The sequence below is a fragment of the Mycetomoellerius zeteki genome, unplaced genomic scaffold, assembly GCF_001594055.1.
Source record: "Mycetomoellerius zeteki isolate Tzet28-1 unplaced genomic scaffold, Tzet1.0 scaffold150, whole genome shotgun sequence".
Lineage (NCBI taxonomy): Eukaryota > Metazoa > Arthropoda > Insecta > Hymenoptera > Formicidae > Mycetomoellerius > Mycetomoellerius zeteki.
In genome coordinates, this window is record NW_017256448.1 from 198,948 (window position 1) to 218,332 (window position 19,385).

The following is a 19,385-nucleotide window of genomic DNA, read 5'->3' on the forward strand; positions in this document are numbered from 1 at the left end:
ATTTCAGGAATATTATTTAATATTATATAATTTTAGTAAAATATTATTAAAATGTTATATTTAATATTTTGAGAATATGCCTAAAATATTATTTAATATTAAATAATATTATGCGCTTATAGAGTAATTACGAGAAATTCGTGCAGTATGTTGTAACGTGGATTTTTATTCTATGCCGCGATATATAAAAAAATATGTTCGACATATTACGATATAAAAAATGTATACTTGCGAATTGAGATATCTACAATTGCAATTATCTCCTAAGATGATGGATAGACAAGTTCTAATGAATAGATAATTTTAATCTACTCTAATAAAAATTTAGAGCATAGAAGAAGAAATTGTAAAACTTTTCTTTTCTTCGAAAAAAATTATGGAATACGAAAGTAACAATGACTATAGTATCTAAATAATAACGTAATAAATAAAAACGTAATAAAAATGAGTAAAATAAGCATAAAGTAAAATTGAATGAAAACAATATGTAAATGAATACAGATCAATAAAATATTAAAAAAATACAAAAAATAGGGAAAACAGAGAAAGAGAGGAAAAAAGCGAAAAGTTCTCATCTCTCTCTCTCTCTCTCTCTCTCTCTCTCTCTCTCTCCTCTCGCGCATATATAAATGTGCAAATGTAAATATTTTAAACTAGTCATCTTGCACTGTGATATATTGCAACAATTGCAACAATATTACTGTGATATTTCGATATTGTTTATCAACGTATAATATATCAGTAATATTTCTGTGATATTATAATGTAATATATAATATTTCCGATATATTACAATATTACTGCAATATTATTGTAATAGTACGTGCTTTGTGGGAATAAGGCTACGTTTACACCGTACGACTGATAGCGACCTGACCTATATCGTGACCCAAAGTAGGTCTAGTCACCAACCATTTACACCGAAAGGGACTTAAAAATTGGTTGGGTCACATTTAGTCCACGCTGGTCCGAATTAGAGCCATCTATCGTATTTTGTACAGATTATTTCCATATACAGCATTGTACTCGCCAGAACATATACATAGCGCTATATTGAGTCGGGATGACAGATATCTTAATCTCTAAAATCTCGAACTTTAATGCTTAATATCTCGGTTCGCGAGACCGACCGCCGCATTTTTGCCAGATTCTTTCATTTTAAGTGAAAACGCGTCGAACGAGCCCAATTTCATCAAAATCGAAGATGAGGCCCGTATTCTAAATAATTACCATTATTTGTATTATTTTGATTAGCAAAGGCATTGGTACTTATGAACTTGAATCGCTGCATGAACTTTTTTCCATCTTTTTTTTTAAATATTTATGTTCTTTGCACAAATCAATTAGTCTTTTCACAGTCTAGAAGTAAATAACAAACCGGTTTAACCTAACTATTCAACAAAACAGCAGTGTCCTACCGAGCAAATGGCTACGAAGCTTTTAAATCGGGTCAGTCGTGCGTTTACCAAGAAAGTAGACGACCTATTTTAGGTGAGGGCGCTAAAAAATCTGGCCTGACCTACAACAGGTCGGGTCAGGTATAGTAGTGTTTACAGCGTGCGGCCTAAATAATGTGACCTAAATTAGGTCGAATTTGGGGTATAGGTCGCGGACTATACGTAACCATACTTACTATAAGCCTGGGCTGGATCTAACAATTCGTTATATTGTTAATGTAACATGCGAAGCTTACAGTAAATTTTTGGTTGAACGTACACATAAAACTATTACATAAAAGACAGTTGTATATAAATTGATATAAAGTCTAGTGATATGAATAACTCTTTAATAATGCTTTAAGTTGTCTGTATTATCGATTAAATGGAGTCCCCTATTCGGTGTATTTACCAAAAATTTGTTTTTCTTTTTGGATTTTCGAATAACTAGGAAAACTATCTTTAATAACTTCTTAGACGAATCTTCAAGCTGTAAGGATAGCAAAAGTTGTGGAATAGAAAAATCGAATGAAGATAGCTGGATATAAAATGGGTCAATATTGTATACAACATATTATTTAACATTTTGCCATCAAAAGGTTTAAAAACTGGCAATTAATTATTTTCAACGTATGTTTAAGTTCTTAGATATTCAAATAGCAACATTTTGACGCCATGCTGTACATTTAGATATGATGATTTCTAGCATTTTGTGTACTATTAGTGCATCCAACTAAATTTATTGTTATACATGCTGCGGAAGTGACAAAAAAGCGCACAATTTAAATATGAATTTACGGTTACATTAGACGCGTTCAGCAGAACGCAACAGTTTTGCAACCGTTTTATGATTGTCTGCTGAGATAGGACCATTTCTTTAGATCTAAAAGTATAATTCAATCAGCGTGAAGAAAATTTCCAATAGTTGCAAAATAAACGTTCTGCTGAACGCAGTTATTAACATTTTCGGGACGACAAATCGTCAGGTTCGTGTGTACATTAAATTAATATAATGAAGCAGATGGTCGGATGTAAGGGAAAGTGGGGGAATTGTGCACAGCGGGTAATTGTGCGCATCCTGGTTTGGTACTTTTCCAATAGAGAGGATGAAGACATCACCGTGATGAAATTTTTACGCAGGAAGTCGTCCTTTTAAGATATAATTACAAAAAGTACGACGTAAATACGTTGCTAACTAGAGAAATACAAAAAAGTGAAATCATATCTTTTCTTGTTATTTTAGCGTTAAGAAAATAAGGTGGCGGATCCGTATTTTTTATTTGTTTGTTTAAAGTTGCATATGTTATTAAAGTACGTTATTATGTGCGTCTTTTGAGCTGTAATTTATTATATTAAGTTTGGTTAGGAAGTGTCGAAGTAATCGTATTTCATATCGAGTCAGGTCGCGGCGAGCAACTGTGCGCAAGCGTTTTGAAATGCGCACAATTACCCATCTTCCATATACTACATATATAACTAGCACTAATTTTTTCGTTTCTTCTTTGAATTATTATTTCATCAATTTTTACAGAATTCTTAAAATAAAAATAACACAATCCGTAAAAGGCCATACGAGTCACGGGCTGATGAAGGTGCCAACGATTAATTTCAATCTTAATTAATCATTAATGTGTAAAATCCTCTTTATTGAACGTTTCAACTCACTTTGGAGTCCTCCTCAACAATACATATATTGGAGTGGATCCTCAAACGGAACGCTCAACATGTTTCATGAGCTTTGTAAGTTTATATTAACAACAATTAAATCTAATCTTCATTATATACATTTAGTTAATTTCAGTCTCTCGTCTCCAAATAATGTAACGTGTTCCGAATAATGCAAACACGTTACATTATTCGGAGACGAGAGACTGAAATTAACTAAATGTATATAATGAAGATTAGATTTAATTGTTGTTAATATAAACTTACAAAGCTCATGAAACATGTTGAGCGTTCCGTTTGAGAGTCGCGGCGGGCAACTGTGCGGCAAGCGTTTTGAAATGCGCACAATTACCCATCTTTCATATACTATCTATATGACTAGCACTAATTTTTTCGTTTTTTTTTGCATTATTATTTTATTTTACCATTTATTTTGCCAAAGTCTACGTGCATTATTATTATATTAGTTTTGTATTTTTGCTTAATATATATGTATATAATATATATTTAAAATATACTTAATATATATTTATATTGCAATATAATAAATATATTTTCTGATTTCGTTGTTCAACATCCATAATTCATTTATTTCCTACGATTTTTATTTTGTGTATAATTACCCAACCCATGCGCACAATTACCCGATGCGCGAGAAATTTTTTCGCTTTTCCGTTTTTTCCTTTTTACTAAATACAATCTTATTGAATAAAAATCTATTCAATATGAGGATACGTAATGGTAGAAGAATGTTTATAGTATCTATTTCCATACTAATATCGCTTTAAACTTGGAAAACCATTCCAAGATAATAAATTTCCCTTAGGTGCGCACAATTCACCCACTTTCCCCTACAGCACGGTATCCGATACGAGATTCACGGTTCGGCATTTGTTATCAGCTTGCGGGTGCGTTAATAGATATTTAGCACTTGATATAATTTAGAGAAATAGAAGGTCTATTTTTAGAAAAAATGAAACTATATATATTTATTTTCTTAGGAGATAGGATAAGGGTAATATAACAAAATACACAAGAAATTCATTTAATCCTTTAATGCATTTGCAAGAAAAGCAATAGAAATTAAAATGAATAATTGAGCATCACTTCTCGCTGTTGAAAAATATTTTCATAGAACTAATAATAGAAATAATTATATAATACATAAAATCTAGACAAGTACATAATAAAAAAACATTTTATATTTGTGCTAAAATTGATATTTTTTACATTTTTGTGCCAAATTTTTAAAATATCCGAGTATTAATTTAATACAATGTGATTGTGTTATTTAAATATTGTGTGTTAAATTGATATTCAATATTTTTAGTGTTAAAATAACACAATTTACAATTTACAACATATTAACGAATAAGTAAATAAATAATATACAAATAATATATTCTAAACGTAAATTTTCTAAGATAAATGAATAAAATGTGTTAATTTGACATATTATAAATATTAAATTTACTTAAGTATGCTAATTAAATATAACAAATATGATTTTTTCCGAAGAAATATCTTTCCACAATTTGCTTACAAATGTGTCAGCGTTACATTTTGTACATAATATCTGTGTCACTTCTTAATATTTCACCTTGTATTAAATTAACACAAAAATCTGGATGGACACATAAAGCCAGGTCTATATAGTACGCAAAACGCAGGTCGCAAGTCGCAAATGAAACGTATTTCAGATTATAATAGATCGCAGGACGCAGAATGCGAAAGTTCACCCAACTTCCTGCGTCCTACGTTCTGCGATCTGTAAACTATTATAATTAAAATACGTTAGGTTAGTTTCTAGTTTGTGACCTGCGACCTTCATTCTGCATGTTATGTAGATTGGGCTTAAAAATGTGTTATGTTTAACTCAAAATTTCCAACTATATGTAAGAAAGGTAGATAATAATCACTCACAAATATACTAGAACAACAAGTATGGTAATTATATGAAAAATTTTTTTAAATATAATTTGCTTGTTTAGATTTTTATTTCCAAGAAAGACGCAACGAGTTCACATATTAAAAAATTTTATATTAGATTAACATTTCGTGACTCGTGACATTTGTGACACTGCGACTCGTTTAACTTAACAAAGGAATAAGAAATAGAAGAGAATCTTATTCAAATAGATCTTATTGTTTCTTCGCAGTATTGCAACAATCGAGTAATCATTGTCAAATTGTTTGGCAAATCGACGTGCGAGAGATCCATTTAAGTATAAATCCGCGCTGATAGTAACGCGATCCGGTCGTCATCTCAAAGCCAAATGCAATTCGGTCATAGCGGTCAAATTGATTCGACAAACTGGAACGCTACGAATCCTCGTTGACATTCGGCATCGAATCCACAGGACGAATCCGCATGGGACGATCTCGGATCTCGGACGAGCTCGGATAACAGCAAGCAGGCTAGTCTACTCGTGACGACTCGGACTATCCTGATGTTCTGAGACGTCCAAACTGATTTCGTCGATTATCTTGTTCAGGCCGTTGCAAAGGCGAAGAAACTTGGACACGTCCGGATGTAATTTCGTTTCGCTGACCACGATGTTCGATACAAGCTCCGAACACACCGCAGATAAATCGAGATCAGTCGGCACGACTTGTACACTACGACCAAACCTATTTCAAGCAAAATTTATTTAATCATTCCAAATTTTCATCTAAATTGGACTTCTTTTCTGAGAACTTTACAACTTTAGAATTTTACAATTTTACATTTTACTGCTTACTTTTACTGTTGGGTATGAAAGATTACTCCACAAATCATCATTTCATGATTTGACAAGATTTTCTTGTCTGGTTGACTACTGCAGGCCTCTTATTGTTACTGTATATTTATATATTATAGGTTTAACAAGTTAATATTAATCTATTATTTTGCGTATTGTTAAACTGAAGAAGGTTCCGCACGAAACGTATGTATAACGATCTTATTAGATTACTAAAAATGCTATTTTAAATAGGTATATTAACATCTAAATTTGCTTGTATTTGGTCATTATTATTGTCTTGGAATTAACGATTCGAGCGTTCTCCATTTTGTTCATTTATAGCTTTTTAGATATGTACCTAGAAAATATGCAAGTAATGACTGCAAGTAGGACTGCATCGTATTCGTCGTAAATAAGATATTGTGGTATTAGCTAGTTTTGAAAAGTGGCACCTCGTAGAGATCGTTTGATCATTATTGAAGATCGTGTCTGCCGAGACTTTTTATCAGGACTTTTATCAAATTACTATAACTTTAGATTAATATTTAATATGATTGTCCTAAAAAATGACTATGAAGTTACAGTAATTTCAATCATTTTTATTGTTATAATAATTATAATTATAATCATTTTAGGTTGCCAACTATATATATTTGTTACTAAAACTATATATATGGTTATTGTTACTAATATTATAGCAGTAATAATCATAATTATATAGTAATATGTAATTATAATTAGAAATACCCAAAGGGGTTTTCTCTCAGTGTAGATCATGAAAAAGTTTGGTTTTTTATTCTAGGTTAAAGTGCACGACAATTTTACATAGCGGAGAACAGGAATAGCAAGCATAAAAAGGCTCCAGCGTGGCCATTTTGTTTCAATACAACATATACATATGTAGAAAATTTTTTATTTAGTTTAACATGTATAGAATTAAATTAAGAGCTTAAAATAGATATTTTTTATTTCTTTTATGAGTTGCTTTAAAAAATTCACAAAATTACACATAATTTCTCCATAATGGCTTAGCTCCCTCTCAAAAAAAGAAACTATCTCGTTACATGTTTGCTTCTTGCAGATTAGCATAAAGTATGCATATAAATCAACAAAAAATGTTTTATATCAAAGTGAAAAAATTCTAGAAAATCTTATATACATTCATTTTGTAGGTATTTTGTACAACATCCGTGAAGGAAAAAGGATAGAAATATATGACATTACTGTATCAACTTTGAGGCCTATTAGTCAGATATTCATTTTTGCTTGTTTTACGAAAAAATTAGTTACTGAAAAATTGCAAACAGTATTATAAAAAACTGAGCACGAGCGTAGCATGGTGGACAAACAGGACAGCGCGCGTCTACCATGCTAAGGGTTCCCTATAGCAAAGGGTTACAATCACGTTACGATAGAATCACAATAATCAGAAAGAAAGTATGATGTCACTGTGAGATTACCATAACAAAATAACACATGTTACAAAGATATTTGCTCATCATCATGACATTGCTGTGACATCATATTCGTGATAAAAGCGGATATTCACACCATAAAGTACGTAATCATGATTGTTGCGATGTAACTGTGACGTTTTTTGCTATGGGGATTCGATCCCCGATAGATTCAAGAAATTTTCACGCGCTCGTAGTTCCTCTTCGGCGATCTGGCAAACCACCAAGAGTATCCATTGCCAAGAAAACTTCTCAAACTAAACCGGCGCGTTAAATTGTAAGTCCCGTATGTCTGTGTACAATTTGCGTGCGCACCACGGGCCTACAAGAGGTAGGCTCTATCCCGACTTTGCGATGTTGCGGCATCGAATAAATGATTGAAAAAATTGCTACGTTATCTAATAAAAGGCACTTTCTAGTTTGTGTTTATATTTCTAAAGTTTTATTTTTAGCTTTTAGTTTAGAAATATTACCCAAAAATAAAGTGGTATATATGTCGGCATCGATGACTTTCCCTTCTATACACACATCGTTCATATTTTCAGCTCGATTTTCAGTAATAAACAAAATTTATGAGATACAATTTAGAGAACTATATCCATTAAGCAACTCTCTTCTTTACATTTCGATTAGGAGGTTAAAAGTGCAACTAGATGGTTACCTGATAAAATTGAGATCATTTCGTCCGCGTTTGAGTTGTCCATCGTTGACAGCCTTGAAGTTAGATCGACCGAATCTGATCACGATATCCGGCGACTTCCATCGGGGATGCCTGCTAACCATCGAATTAGTTTCTTCGTCGACGACGGAATTATCGGCGAGGTTGAAAGCAGACTGACTGCGTCCGAATCTAATGAAGGAAGAACCCATAGTGCTGCGTCTCTCTTTGGTCTCGGTATTTTCTTTATGCTCATTGATGCCATGTCTTTTTATCACATATTCAAATTCATTCGGCGATTCCTTGAAGATTCTCAAGCTACCATCGTCCTGGAGTGGCGTCAATATCGAAGAAGACACGAACATCCAATTGTAGAGAAATGCCATCACGATGAAAGCCCAAAGTGCGATCTGTAATAAAAAATTGTATGAATAAAATATATATATACTGTATATATATATGTATACATATCGCCCCATGCAATACTTTTTATCTTTTTTAATTTTATATTCCATAAAACTTGCTCATTATTATGCAAATTTTTTTCATAGTGAGAAAAAAATTTTTGGTATTTGTAACAATAACATGTTATTATAAATAATTATGATTATCAGAGTTGACAAACAACGCGTTAGTTGTAACACCGCTATCATTATTGTTACCTTTTTTCGATAACAATAGTGTTCCCTATTATCTTTATAGTCATTCAACGCATTATTTTTTTATTAGACCAAAATATTTTATTTAAATAGAAATTTAAATACTGAAACATATTTTGTATTTTGTATCTTATAGTTATAGGCTGCGTTCAACAGCCAATACTTAAAAATCTGTAGTATATACACATGTAACACGATCTGTAAATGCTTTACTGGTAATAAAGATTAAAATACCATCTTAACAACAACATTAATATTTAAAGACAATGTTTAATAAAAATTTTTAATAAAATAAAATTTTAACGAACAGTTCTTTAAGTGATTTAGCGAATATTTTTTGCATATATATTTAAACGGAAAGAGATTACATCAATGTAGTAAAATAAATAACTAACCAAATATAAACTATACTAATAACTAACAATATGAATAAGTTATATTAGGGGAAAGTCAGTTATATTTCATATAAACGTCACAGATTTGTAATTGCAAATTAAAATTTTTACGTAACACACACACAAATTAATTTCTATTTTTTGAAAAAACTGGTAGAAGTAATCTAGAATATAATGTTCTACTGTACAAATTACAAAACATTATAAATAACTAAACAAGTGAAAATAAAGTCTGTTAAATCGCGTACAAAATTACTAGACATAGTAGACTAGACTATAGACATAGTAGATTATAGACACAGTAGACACAGTAAACTAGACTCACATAAATGTCACATATTCATGTCTAATCTCATAATACAGATTATAAATTTCAGAATTACCAAATGACGTTATTGGGCGATATGTAATTGATTTATCAAGGTTGACTTGAATTACGAGGTGTAACAAGAGCATGTATCGTCCAACGCGTACGTGCGTCACATAATAAATTATATTGGCGTCTTATTATCTGTATTAATATCCTGTTTAACAATATCATGGCGCACTGAGCAAGATTAATGTGGTGCCTTATATTACTTTAATTAACTGTGTACGCGACTGCCCTTCATAATCACGTCACAAACTTAACTGTTGCACGCATTGTTAAAAACCTGCAAATTTACCAGGACTTAGGGATACGAGTATTAATGTAAGCCTAGATAGGCAAGTTCACTTATTAATTAACTGATCTTTATTGTTACTTTACGCAGATTGCACTGCATCAATATTAATGTATGTATTAGCATGTATTACTCAGATTTTCTACTTATGCCGCTCACGTTTCGTTGCATTATACTTTATACTAAATGAGCGGTATTATCGCGTTAACGATTAATAGCAGATTTTTCAGTTGCCTTAAAGTTATAATATCTCCACTAATTTTTAAGTAACTAATGATTAAAATAGAGAGAAGAGAGAAACAGTATGAAATTTTTCCCGAGACATCGAACATATGAACAAATAACAAAATCATAGTTTTCAATAAGTGAACATATATTTATAAAGAATCATACATAATTAATTAACGTATTTAATATAGAGTAAAATATTTTACGCATTAATTTTACCTACTGTCTTTCAGAAAGATCCGACCTCGATCTGGTCATTCTCAATGTTAAAACAATAAAATTCAAACGGAATTAACTAAACGTAATTATAAGAACAAAAAATTATAAAACCTATTAACCAAATTCATAGCTGACTGTGAAATACATTCCAGATTATTAAATCGCTTTGTAGTCGTCAACAGTTGTCTTACAGTAGAGTCAAACGAAAAATACGTACTACATCAGAGACAACCGGTGACGAGTTGACGACTACAAAACGGTTTAATAATCTAGAATGTATTTCACAGTCATAGCTATGAATTTGTTTAATAGATTTTATAATTTTTTGTTCTTATAGTTACGTTATGTTTTTATATTTTATTGTTATTAGAATGATTAGTTAATTCCGTTTGAATTTTATTGTTTTAACAATGAGAATGACCCGATCGAAACATATGTTCTAATAAACTGTTTGTTTTTTAATAATATATAGCATCAAGACTTTGCTTGGCTCGTAGCCTTATATTCTCATTATTTTAATTTTATAAAAATTTTATTAAAAATAATATTAACGCATGTGTAAAAGGATCTTTTAAGTTCTGAAATTTCTTTTTTATAATAAATGTCTTAGTTTATTTTAACATTTGAACAGATTTTTAAGCAACAATTAAATCAATCACCTCGCTTGGCTCATAGCACTTCGATTTTATTTTAATTGAACCTTAAAATGATTAGTTTAATTTTAATTTAAAATATTAGATGTTAAAAAAGATTGCGAAAAATCACAATGAAACTTCAAATATTTTAATCGAGAAAGATTCTATCATTGAATATCTTCTGAAATAGAAATGTTAATATTGAAAATGCGATTTCCGTTCTCCAAACATTATTAATCTTTGAAATAAAATCGAACACATTTCAAAAGAAAAAAGTTGATATAAAGTTAATATCATGAAATATTTTTTTATTATGAATCCTTATCACACTATGCATTCAATTTTCTCGGAAATTAACTACAGATGTCTTTTTATCTTACTATTTTTAGAATATAATAAAATACAATAGCTAAAGTTATTATCAAAATTTTTAAGCTGTGATTTAATAAATTAATCCCAAATGTCATGAGAATGTTTAGAAAGACAAGATGGCATCACGATAAATCCGACAAAATTAAGTCGATAAGTTTATGAAAATTGAAAGGGAACATACAAGATTTGCCACGTCGCGTCACTTCAATAGTAAGTAAATATGTGTGTCCACGCTGTAAGATAGTTGAATGAAAATGGAAATTAGCTGAAATAATAAGAAAACATATCTCAAAGGAAAACATTGCATGAAAGCGGAAAATAATATACAAAAGCAACAGAGGATTTATCACGAAGACCGGAGACAAATTCGTTGACGCAAAAAAATTCACCATTGTGAAATATTTCTGTGCGTCCGTTTTATAATTCTAACGAAATTTTCAAAAAACAATGCATATTATTGCTAAAAATATTGTATTTTTTATTTTAGTTTTCTGAATAATCAATTTCTATCCTTTTTCTCCTAAAATAAAAATTATCGGTTTCTTTTTTAGAATCATTGAATCATTAACATTATGTAAAACAAAATTTTAAAAAAAATTTAAACCTTTTAGTGCATCTAATAATTTGTAAAAAACACTTTCTTTGATATATGTATATATTTATTTAAGAATCATTATTTAAGATGAAAACAAAATAGAATTTGAAATCTTTCTTCTCTCTCTCTCTCTCTCTCTCTCTCTCTCTCTCTCTCTCTCCTTTTTCCTTTTATTTCTCTAATGTGCAAAGTATTTCCTGCGTAAAAACTAAACAAATAATATATATCACATAATAAAAACATTTTGTACTTTTATTAAAACGTCTTAACTTATGTTTTGTTATTTTTGTTAAATTTTTGACACATCCGAGTATTAATTTAACACATTATAAATCTTAATTTTAGTAAAGAAATATGCTGCCATATTTGTATCCAAATTGTGTTAAAATTTTACATTTTTAAAAAATATTACATCGTAATTTTTACGTAATCCAAAAAAAAAAATTCTGCCAATAAGCAGGGAATTTCTCTTAGCATTTCCTCTAAGAGTCTAAGTAAACAATCTTATATGAATTAGGCGTGTGTATTTATAACACGAATTTATCTATATAAAAATGAGGATCTATAAACATGAAGATCTATAAAATGAGAATCTATATAATCATAAACTATGATTAAAAATAAATTCCTCTATAGAAAATTCTATTATAATAATCCGAAGAAAGCCTTTTGAAATAAGAAGATAAGCAAGATAGTAGCACGCTTATTTGTTAGAAGAAACTTGCCATTACGCGCTATCGTAGCTATGCGTACATGTCAGTACATCATGCAAGACATTCTTCTAGCATTAAGAGGATTGCAATCTTAAATTCAGCACCTGGTAATACAATATTCCTCTACTTTGCAGAGTATCTTCTTGAGGTCGTCGTTGTTTGAATATTATGAGGATTTTTCACTTATATAATGAAAAATCCTCTGATATTAACAAGGAATCGCTAAACGGCAGAATATTTCTTTTAGGGTGTAAATTATAACTGATTAGCAAAAGTAACTACAATATATGTAAAATAAAATATTAAATAACGGAACATTAAATTAAATATTTATAACTCGTATAATTTGTGGAAATTAAGACAGCATCTTTCTTTTTTTCCGATTACTAAACATATTAAGATAGATAGAGATCATTTGACTTCTCGCTACATATTCTTGATCATCATCAACCTGATCATTAATAATATTCAGTTGAAGAGATAGCTCAGATGTTAATCCACACAATTATAGAAGATTAATTCACGGAACGATCACCGCACATCTCTCCGCGGTGAAACACTCACTCCACAATAACGAGAGCGACAAAACACTCACCATTTTGTCGACTTTTAGACTTCTCGATGAGTAGGGCGATGCAGAGAACGAGATCGCGAAACGTAAGTGTCAAAATGGAAAAAACGTAATACGGTGAATGTAGCGACAGCGTGGTTTGGTGGTGGTTTCTGGTGGAATGGGTGTCCGGGGTTGGCGATGACACCCTTTATATAGGTGCACCCTGGCGCGCATATTTCCCCTCTCCCCCTCGGCGCATTGGTCCTCTCACTCTCCGTATCTGTGAGGAGGAGACATTCTCACCTGAGTTATGATTGGTCGGAGCGCACAACACGATACCTCTACATTATTTTGATTCAATTACACCACCGGCTACCGACCTACGTAATCTTCTTTATTATTTATGACTCTCGGCAAATAATAATCATAGGGGTGGATACGAAAGGATCCTCGCTGCCGTCATCGGTAACAATATCGACGCACTGATCTCTTCTTCTCTCTCTCTTTCGGTCTATTTATCATGTCTGTCTATCTATCGTGCAAAAACAACTCGCTGTACGTAGAAACAACAACGGTGTCAGAACAACCGGCTTTCCACTTATACACGTACCTGCATCGTGCTTTAATCTGTGATTCATGAAGATCGAATGAAGTAGCAACAGGTAAAGCGCCTTTACTATCCGACAGCCTTATACCCTTACAAAAATCTAATACTAGCCAATTTATTACTAAAAGATAGTAATTAATTATTTATTTGGAGTATTAATATTAGGAGTACTACTGAACAACACAGAGCTTTTAATACTTAAAATAAATAATTAATAATTGTCTTTCGAGTATTGGCTAGTATTAGATTTTTGTAAGGGTAACTTTTATTTTATATCGCTTTCTGTTAAAAATTCAATATAATGGTGGAGTGATGAAAGTACATCTGTGTCGTCAGTTACGAAGATATCGCAGTAAAGAGAACTTTATACGAGAAGTTAAATCATGCGGACATTTGATTTACGTCAATTTTAATGTTTGAACGATAGTTTCAGAAAACACGTAAAATGTATTATGTGCGAACTTTTTTCCATTAAACTAATTGAGGGATTCCGAGTTTCGGACGAGAAATACGTCAAGACTTTTTAAGTTTGAACGCGCTTACGCATATATGCGATATGATCATACTTTGTAACAAACTGCAGTAAACTCGTCTTTTCTTCATATAAACTGTCCGTTACCTTTCATGATATAGAAAAACAAAGCAAATTTGGTTGTAAAAGTCTATACATGTTCAATGCATTGTACGCTCGCGCGCGCGTAATGCGAGGGTTGCGATAACTACATGTTAATCATGCGGCGAATCAAATAAGTTTCGATTGCATATACATATTTGTAGTACAAATATTAATTTTATTTCTCAATTTTTCTACAGATAGTTTAGAACCAAAAACGATCATTTTATTTAAAGAATGTTAAATTTTCTTTTAAAAACTTATTCATATGTCAAAACAAACTAAGATGTTCATTATTAAAAACAAAATAACTACAATAATTAGTATTGCTAGCAAATAAAAATCCGGCAGATACATGATTGCTTCTATTACTAATTAATTGATTGGAATAGCAGACTAACATATCAGTCTCCATGACAGAAGAATCTTATATTCGTTTTCAGCACCGACATTTTTGTTGTCACAATATCTACAAATTATTTATTGCAAATAATGGCTTTTATTTATTCACAGTATAAACATTCATTTTATTTATTAATTTTTCTATATTGGAGAAAAAAATTTACTATACGCGCTAATCCTAAGCCATAACGGCCAATTCCATTTGCAAATATAGGGATTACAATTATTATTTGTAAGTGTAGATATTTTTTTTCATACTCGCTGCAAAAATTATTATCATCAAATACAAAATATTTGTCAAATATGCAAATTTATTTGCTATATGTATCAAACAAATTTGACAATTATATTATTTTTATGTTAGTATTTATATTATATAGTAAGTAATTAATATAATTTTATGACAATTTCTTTTTTGAGTCAAATGTTAAATATCAAAGTCGTATTTACAATGTTTCAAAGAAGTTGATGACTTTTTAATGAGAAATTCTTTGTCCACTTTTAAATATATTTTTCCGTAAAATAACGAGACATTAATGATTTTCCGGTTACGACCAAGTAAGAAGAACTAAAGTTCTCTTTTGAGCTAAACTTTAAAAGAAATCAATGAATAATTGAATTTGCACCATATTTAGCCGTTTTCAGATAAAGTTTATTGTATTGGTGTTTCAATTTTACAGGCTTAATAATCGAGACATAATGTTGAAAATTAGAGAGTTTTGCTATAAGTAATAACTGCCTTTAATATTTTGGCTAAGGAAAAAGCAATTTCAAATCGATTACATGCGAGCTTTTTGAATTTGTATACTAAAAAAGATTTATTAAATTTTAATAAATATTTCTTTGAATAGTCCTATCCAGGTAGCAAACATACGTCATTTTGACGTCAAATTCTGGTCATGTTGGTACGAATGACGTCAAGTGACCAAAAATTGACCAACCGATGTTATAACGTCATTATGATGTCGTCATAATAACGTTAGAATGACGTCATATCTTGATCTTCCTTAATTCTCCATTTGGAAACGTCCTAACATGATGTCATTTTGATGTCGTCGCGCACACATATAATTTGCGAAATTAAAGAGAGAGAGAGAGAGAGAGAGAGAGAGAGAGAACGTCATTAAGACGTCATTAAGACGTCAGCCATGGTCAGTAAGTGACCAAAATTGACGTCAAAATGACGTGTATTTGCCTGGGTAGCGAAATATTTATTTACGCGGTAAATAAATAATTAGATAAATAAAAAAATAATAATAGAAATAAACTAATGGTTCTTGTATCTAATGAATATGTGTTTACATTTAGTAAATATTCCGTTAGGAGTATTCAAAGAAATATTAAAACTCAATAAAATTTTTTCACGGTGTATTAATTTTAACTACGGTAAAATTGCTAAGATAATTGAAAAGTAAAATTAAATAATTGTAATGTAAAATTAAAATATAATTATAAAGAGATTGTTTTATTTTAATAATTCTAAGTAAAAGAGAGTAACCAAATTAACAAAAATTTTGAAGCATTTTAAGCACTAAGTTCTGTTGCGGGATTCTTTAATAAACGTTTTAGCGACAATTGTCGTTAACTAATGACAACCGCGCTTTCTTCGAGGATTGTCCTGTCATTGGGTGCATTCAGTACCACGACCGCTTACTGAGCGCTCAGTAAGCTCTTGTATCTGTTTGGTCTATATTTTTAGTTCTAACGGAATATACCAATAAGATGTAAGCGCTCCAAAACAGTTGAGTCTGCTAAACGCGACCAATGTAACAATATCGTTACATTCGTTAAACTGAGAAAAAAATATCTTAATCTCAAAGAAATATTTGTTGCTCGTATTCAAACAAATTATTATTTTAGATCAATAAAAATTTCTTTGAAATCAAGATATTTTTTTTACTTTAAAAAACACATTTTAATTTCAAAGAAATTTTCATTAATCCAAAGTAATAATTTGTTTGAATACGAGCAAAGAAATATTTCTTCGAAATTAAGATATTTTTTCTCAGTGTAAGAATTACAGAATATAGATCCTTAAAATTTATTAAAAGTGAAGAGATTTTCTTACGAATTAATGTCTCTTTCTGTAAGTTAAAACGTGTACATCAAAAACAAGAAAAGCATGCACATATCAGTTATCTTTTAAATGGAAAAGCTTATCTGAGCAAAAGGAGATCAGCGTCGTCATGTTCCGTTGCATAAGATCGTATTCAAGTTTAATACTAGTGCAAAGATCGTTTCTCTCTCTCTCTCTCTCTCTCTCTCTCTCTCTCTCTCTCAGCTATTGCCAACATCGAACAGATTGTTACATAAACGCACGTAATTCATACTTGTTACTGCGAAATATAACAAATCTTACACTGCATTGTGAATTTGAATATAATTTGCCTATTATTACTTTTCCTGGTTTAAGAATGCAGAATAAAACGTAAATTCAACAGAATTTAACAATTCAAAAGTAACAAAAAACAGCAAGGCGTCAATTTTTTATTAAAACTACTGTGTAGTACACTGCGCGGATTTTGTGTAATATAAACTAATTATTACAACTTAAATCGCTTATTTGTAACACAACTGAAATATCTATATACAGGATGTCCCATAACTCACCTAACAACGCTCGTGGGCAGGTAAAGCGGACTAAACTGAGTCGAAAAGTCCTCTACTATTTTGTAATTTTCGCAATAGTTAAGAAGATATTAATTACTAAAAATTGCCGAATATTGGTCTTTAATAATTTTTTTCTCAAATACTATCAATTTTACAAAAAACCTGCAAGAGACAAAAATTGTTTATTTTCTTTTCATAGAACTCTAAAATTTTTTTCAGAATTTTTTATCAACTTTTTAGTACTGCATTTTCTTATTTTTACCATCATGAAAATCCGGTATTAAAAAATTCTGAAAAAATTCTCAGAACTTTATGAGAAGAAAATAAACAATTTTTGTCTCTTGCAGTTTTTTTGTAAAATTGATAGTATTTGAGAAAAAAATTATTGAAGACCAATATTCGGCAATTTTTAATAATTAATATCTTGTTAACCATTGCGAAAATTACAAAATAGTAGAGGACTTTTCAACTCAGTTTAGTCCGCTCTACCTGCCTACGAGCGTTGTCAGGTGAGTTATAGGATACCCTGTACATGAGTTGTGTCTGTGCCTAATGAATCTAAGAAATAAAGCAATAAAGCCTACTCATCGGAGAATATAAAAATGTAACGAATAAATTATTTTACTTATTTCGTAATATATGTTAATTTCGACAGTTAGACGGTTGTCGCACAGCACCTTGTGGTTTGTTTGTTTTGTAGTAGTGGCCGAGTGGGCGGCGCGTCAAATATGTATATATATACATATATATATATGATTCCGCGCAGTCATTCTGTACTTACCGACGCTCGTGCAGGCAGATAGTCGCTCTCTTCTTCATATTTCTTTTTAAAACGTGTATATTTGCGATAAATACTAGATAATACGAAACGTACTTTAGATTAAAGTCGTACTTTAGATTCCAAAAACTTATTTAAAATATTAATTAAAAAATAGATCAGTAGAAATTGTTTAAAATAATAAATCACTCTTTTATCTTATTTATTAAAAATATATATTTTAAATAACTTTATTTTAATACAACCGAGCTCTGTATATTAGTATATATTGATAATTTGATTTTATATTACGTGAAGAAAAGTATAATCTAATTAGTATTTTATCACGAAATGAAACAAGGATAGGGATAGTCGGCAGTTCGGCACGCTTCTATCCCGTGGATATAGTACAGACACGAACCACATCTACGATTTTATCGATAGTGTCAGAAAATGTATGTAGTCACGTGGTTCGCACACTAAAAATGGATGTACTGGCGGTAATGTACGGGCGATTTCGATGGTAAGGCCGGAATCAGACTAGGCATTAAAGATTGAGATTGAAGATTGAAAGATTGAAATTTGACCAATCAAAACAATAGGAGCTAAAATTCCTTTGTCCTCATTGGTCAAATTTCAATCTTCAATTTTCGATCTCAATCTTCAATGCATAATCTGATTCCGGCCTAACAGGAAAAAGGACGGCATGACCTCTCTCAGATTTCTCTCTACCCTTAATATCTTCGTTCTCTCTCTTTTCAACGCCTAAAGAATATATATTTATCCCATATATATTTATTATGTTTTAAGTGCAAACATTTTTGGGAATTTCAAGCAACGCGAACAAATAGAAATGATAATAGAATCGACATCGATTTTATTGTCATTTTTCACTGGGATATCATATTTAAAAAATTACTAGTAATACTAAGAGCTTATTGGACTACAGCCATCAGATTAAAAATGTCGGTCGAAACAGCCAATAGCAAAGATGTCGGCATTTCAGCTTCAGATAAAAGAATTGCTCTACTTTGGTAATTGCAGAGATAATTGGTATATCTAAGGGCCAGTTTCACCAACGCCAATTAACTAGCTTTAGCTCTGTCTCCTTGAATATCGCTCTCTGTCTTCTAGAAGCAAACTAGTGTTTTCTCGGGAACTCAGTTGTTTATGCTCAAATCACACTAGCGTTTGAAATTACATCAGCATTTGCATTTGCGTCTCTTGACCAATCAGAAAGATGCTGCTGATCAGCAGTTCCTTTCTGATTGGTCAAGAGACGCAAATGCAATCTCCAATCTCCAATCGCAAGGCTGCGGTCCACTTGACGCTACAAACGCTTCGAAGCGTTTGAGCGACCAATCGGAACAAAGAATTTTACGAATTGACTAATCAAAGGCCGGTATTCATAATCGGTTTTTATTTCAAG

General features: G+C 30.9%; 1 protein-coding gene across 1 annotated transcript in view; it reads right to left on the reverse strand.

The window, feature by feature from the left end:
* Window positions 1-4,658: 4,658 nt before the first annotated feature.
* Window positions 4,659-19,385, reverse strand: part of LOC108720466 (FMRFamide-related peptides) — a 15,582-nt gene continuing 855 nt past the window's right edge. Inside the window, exons 2-4 of the mRNA XM_018444498.1 lie at window positions 13,010-13,247; window positions 7,940-8,346; window positions 4,659-5,732 (exon numbers count right to left, since the gene is read on the reverse strand). Of these exons, the coding sequence (XP_018300000.1) occupies window positions 5,525-5,732; window positions 7,940-8,346; window positions 13,010-13,012 (618 nt within the window). The 5' untranslated portion in view covers window positions 13,013-13,247 and the 3' untranslated portion in view covers window positions 4,659-5,524. The remainder of the gene's footprint in view (window positions 5,733-7,939; window positions 8,347-13,009; window positions 13,248-19,385) is intronic.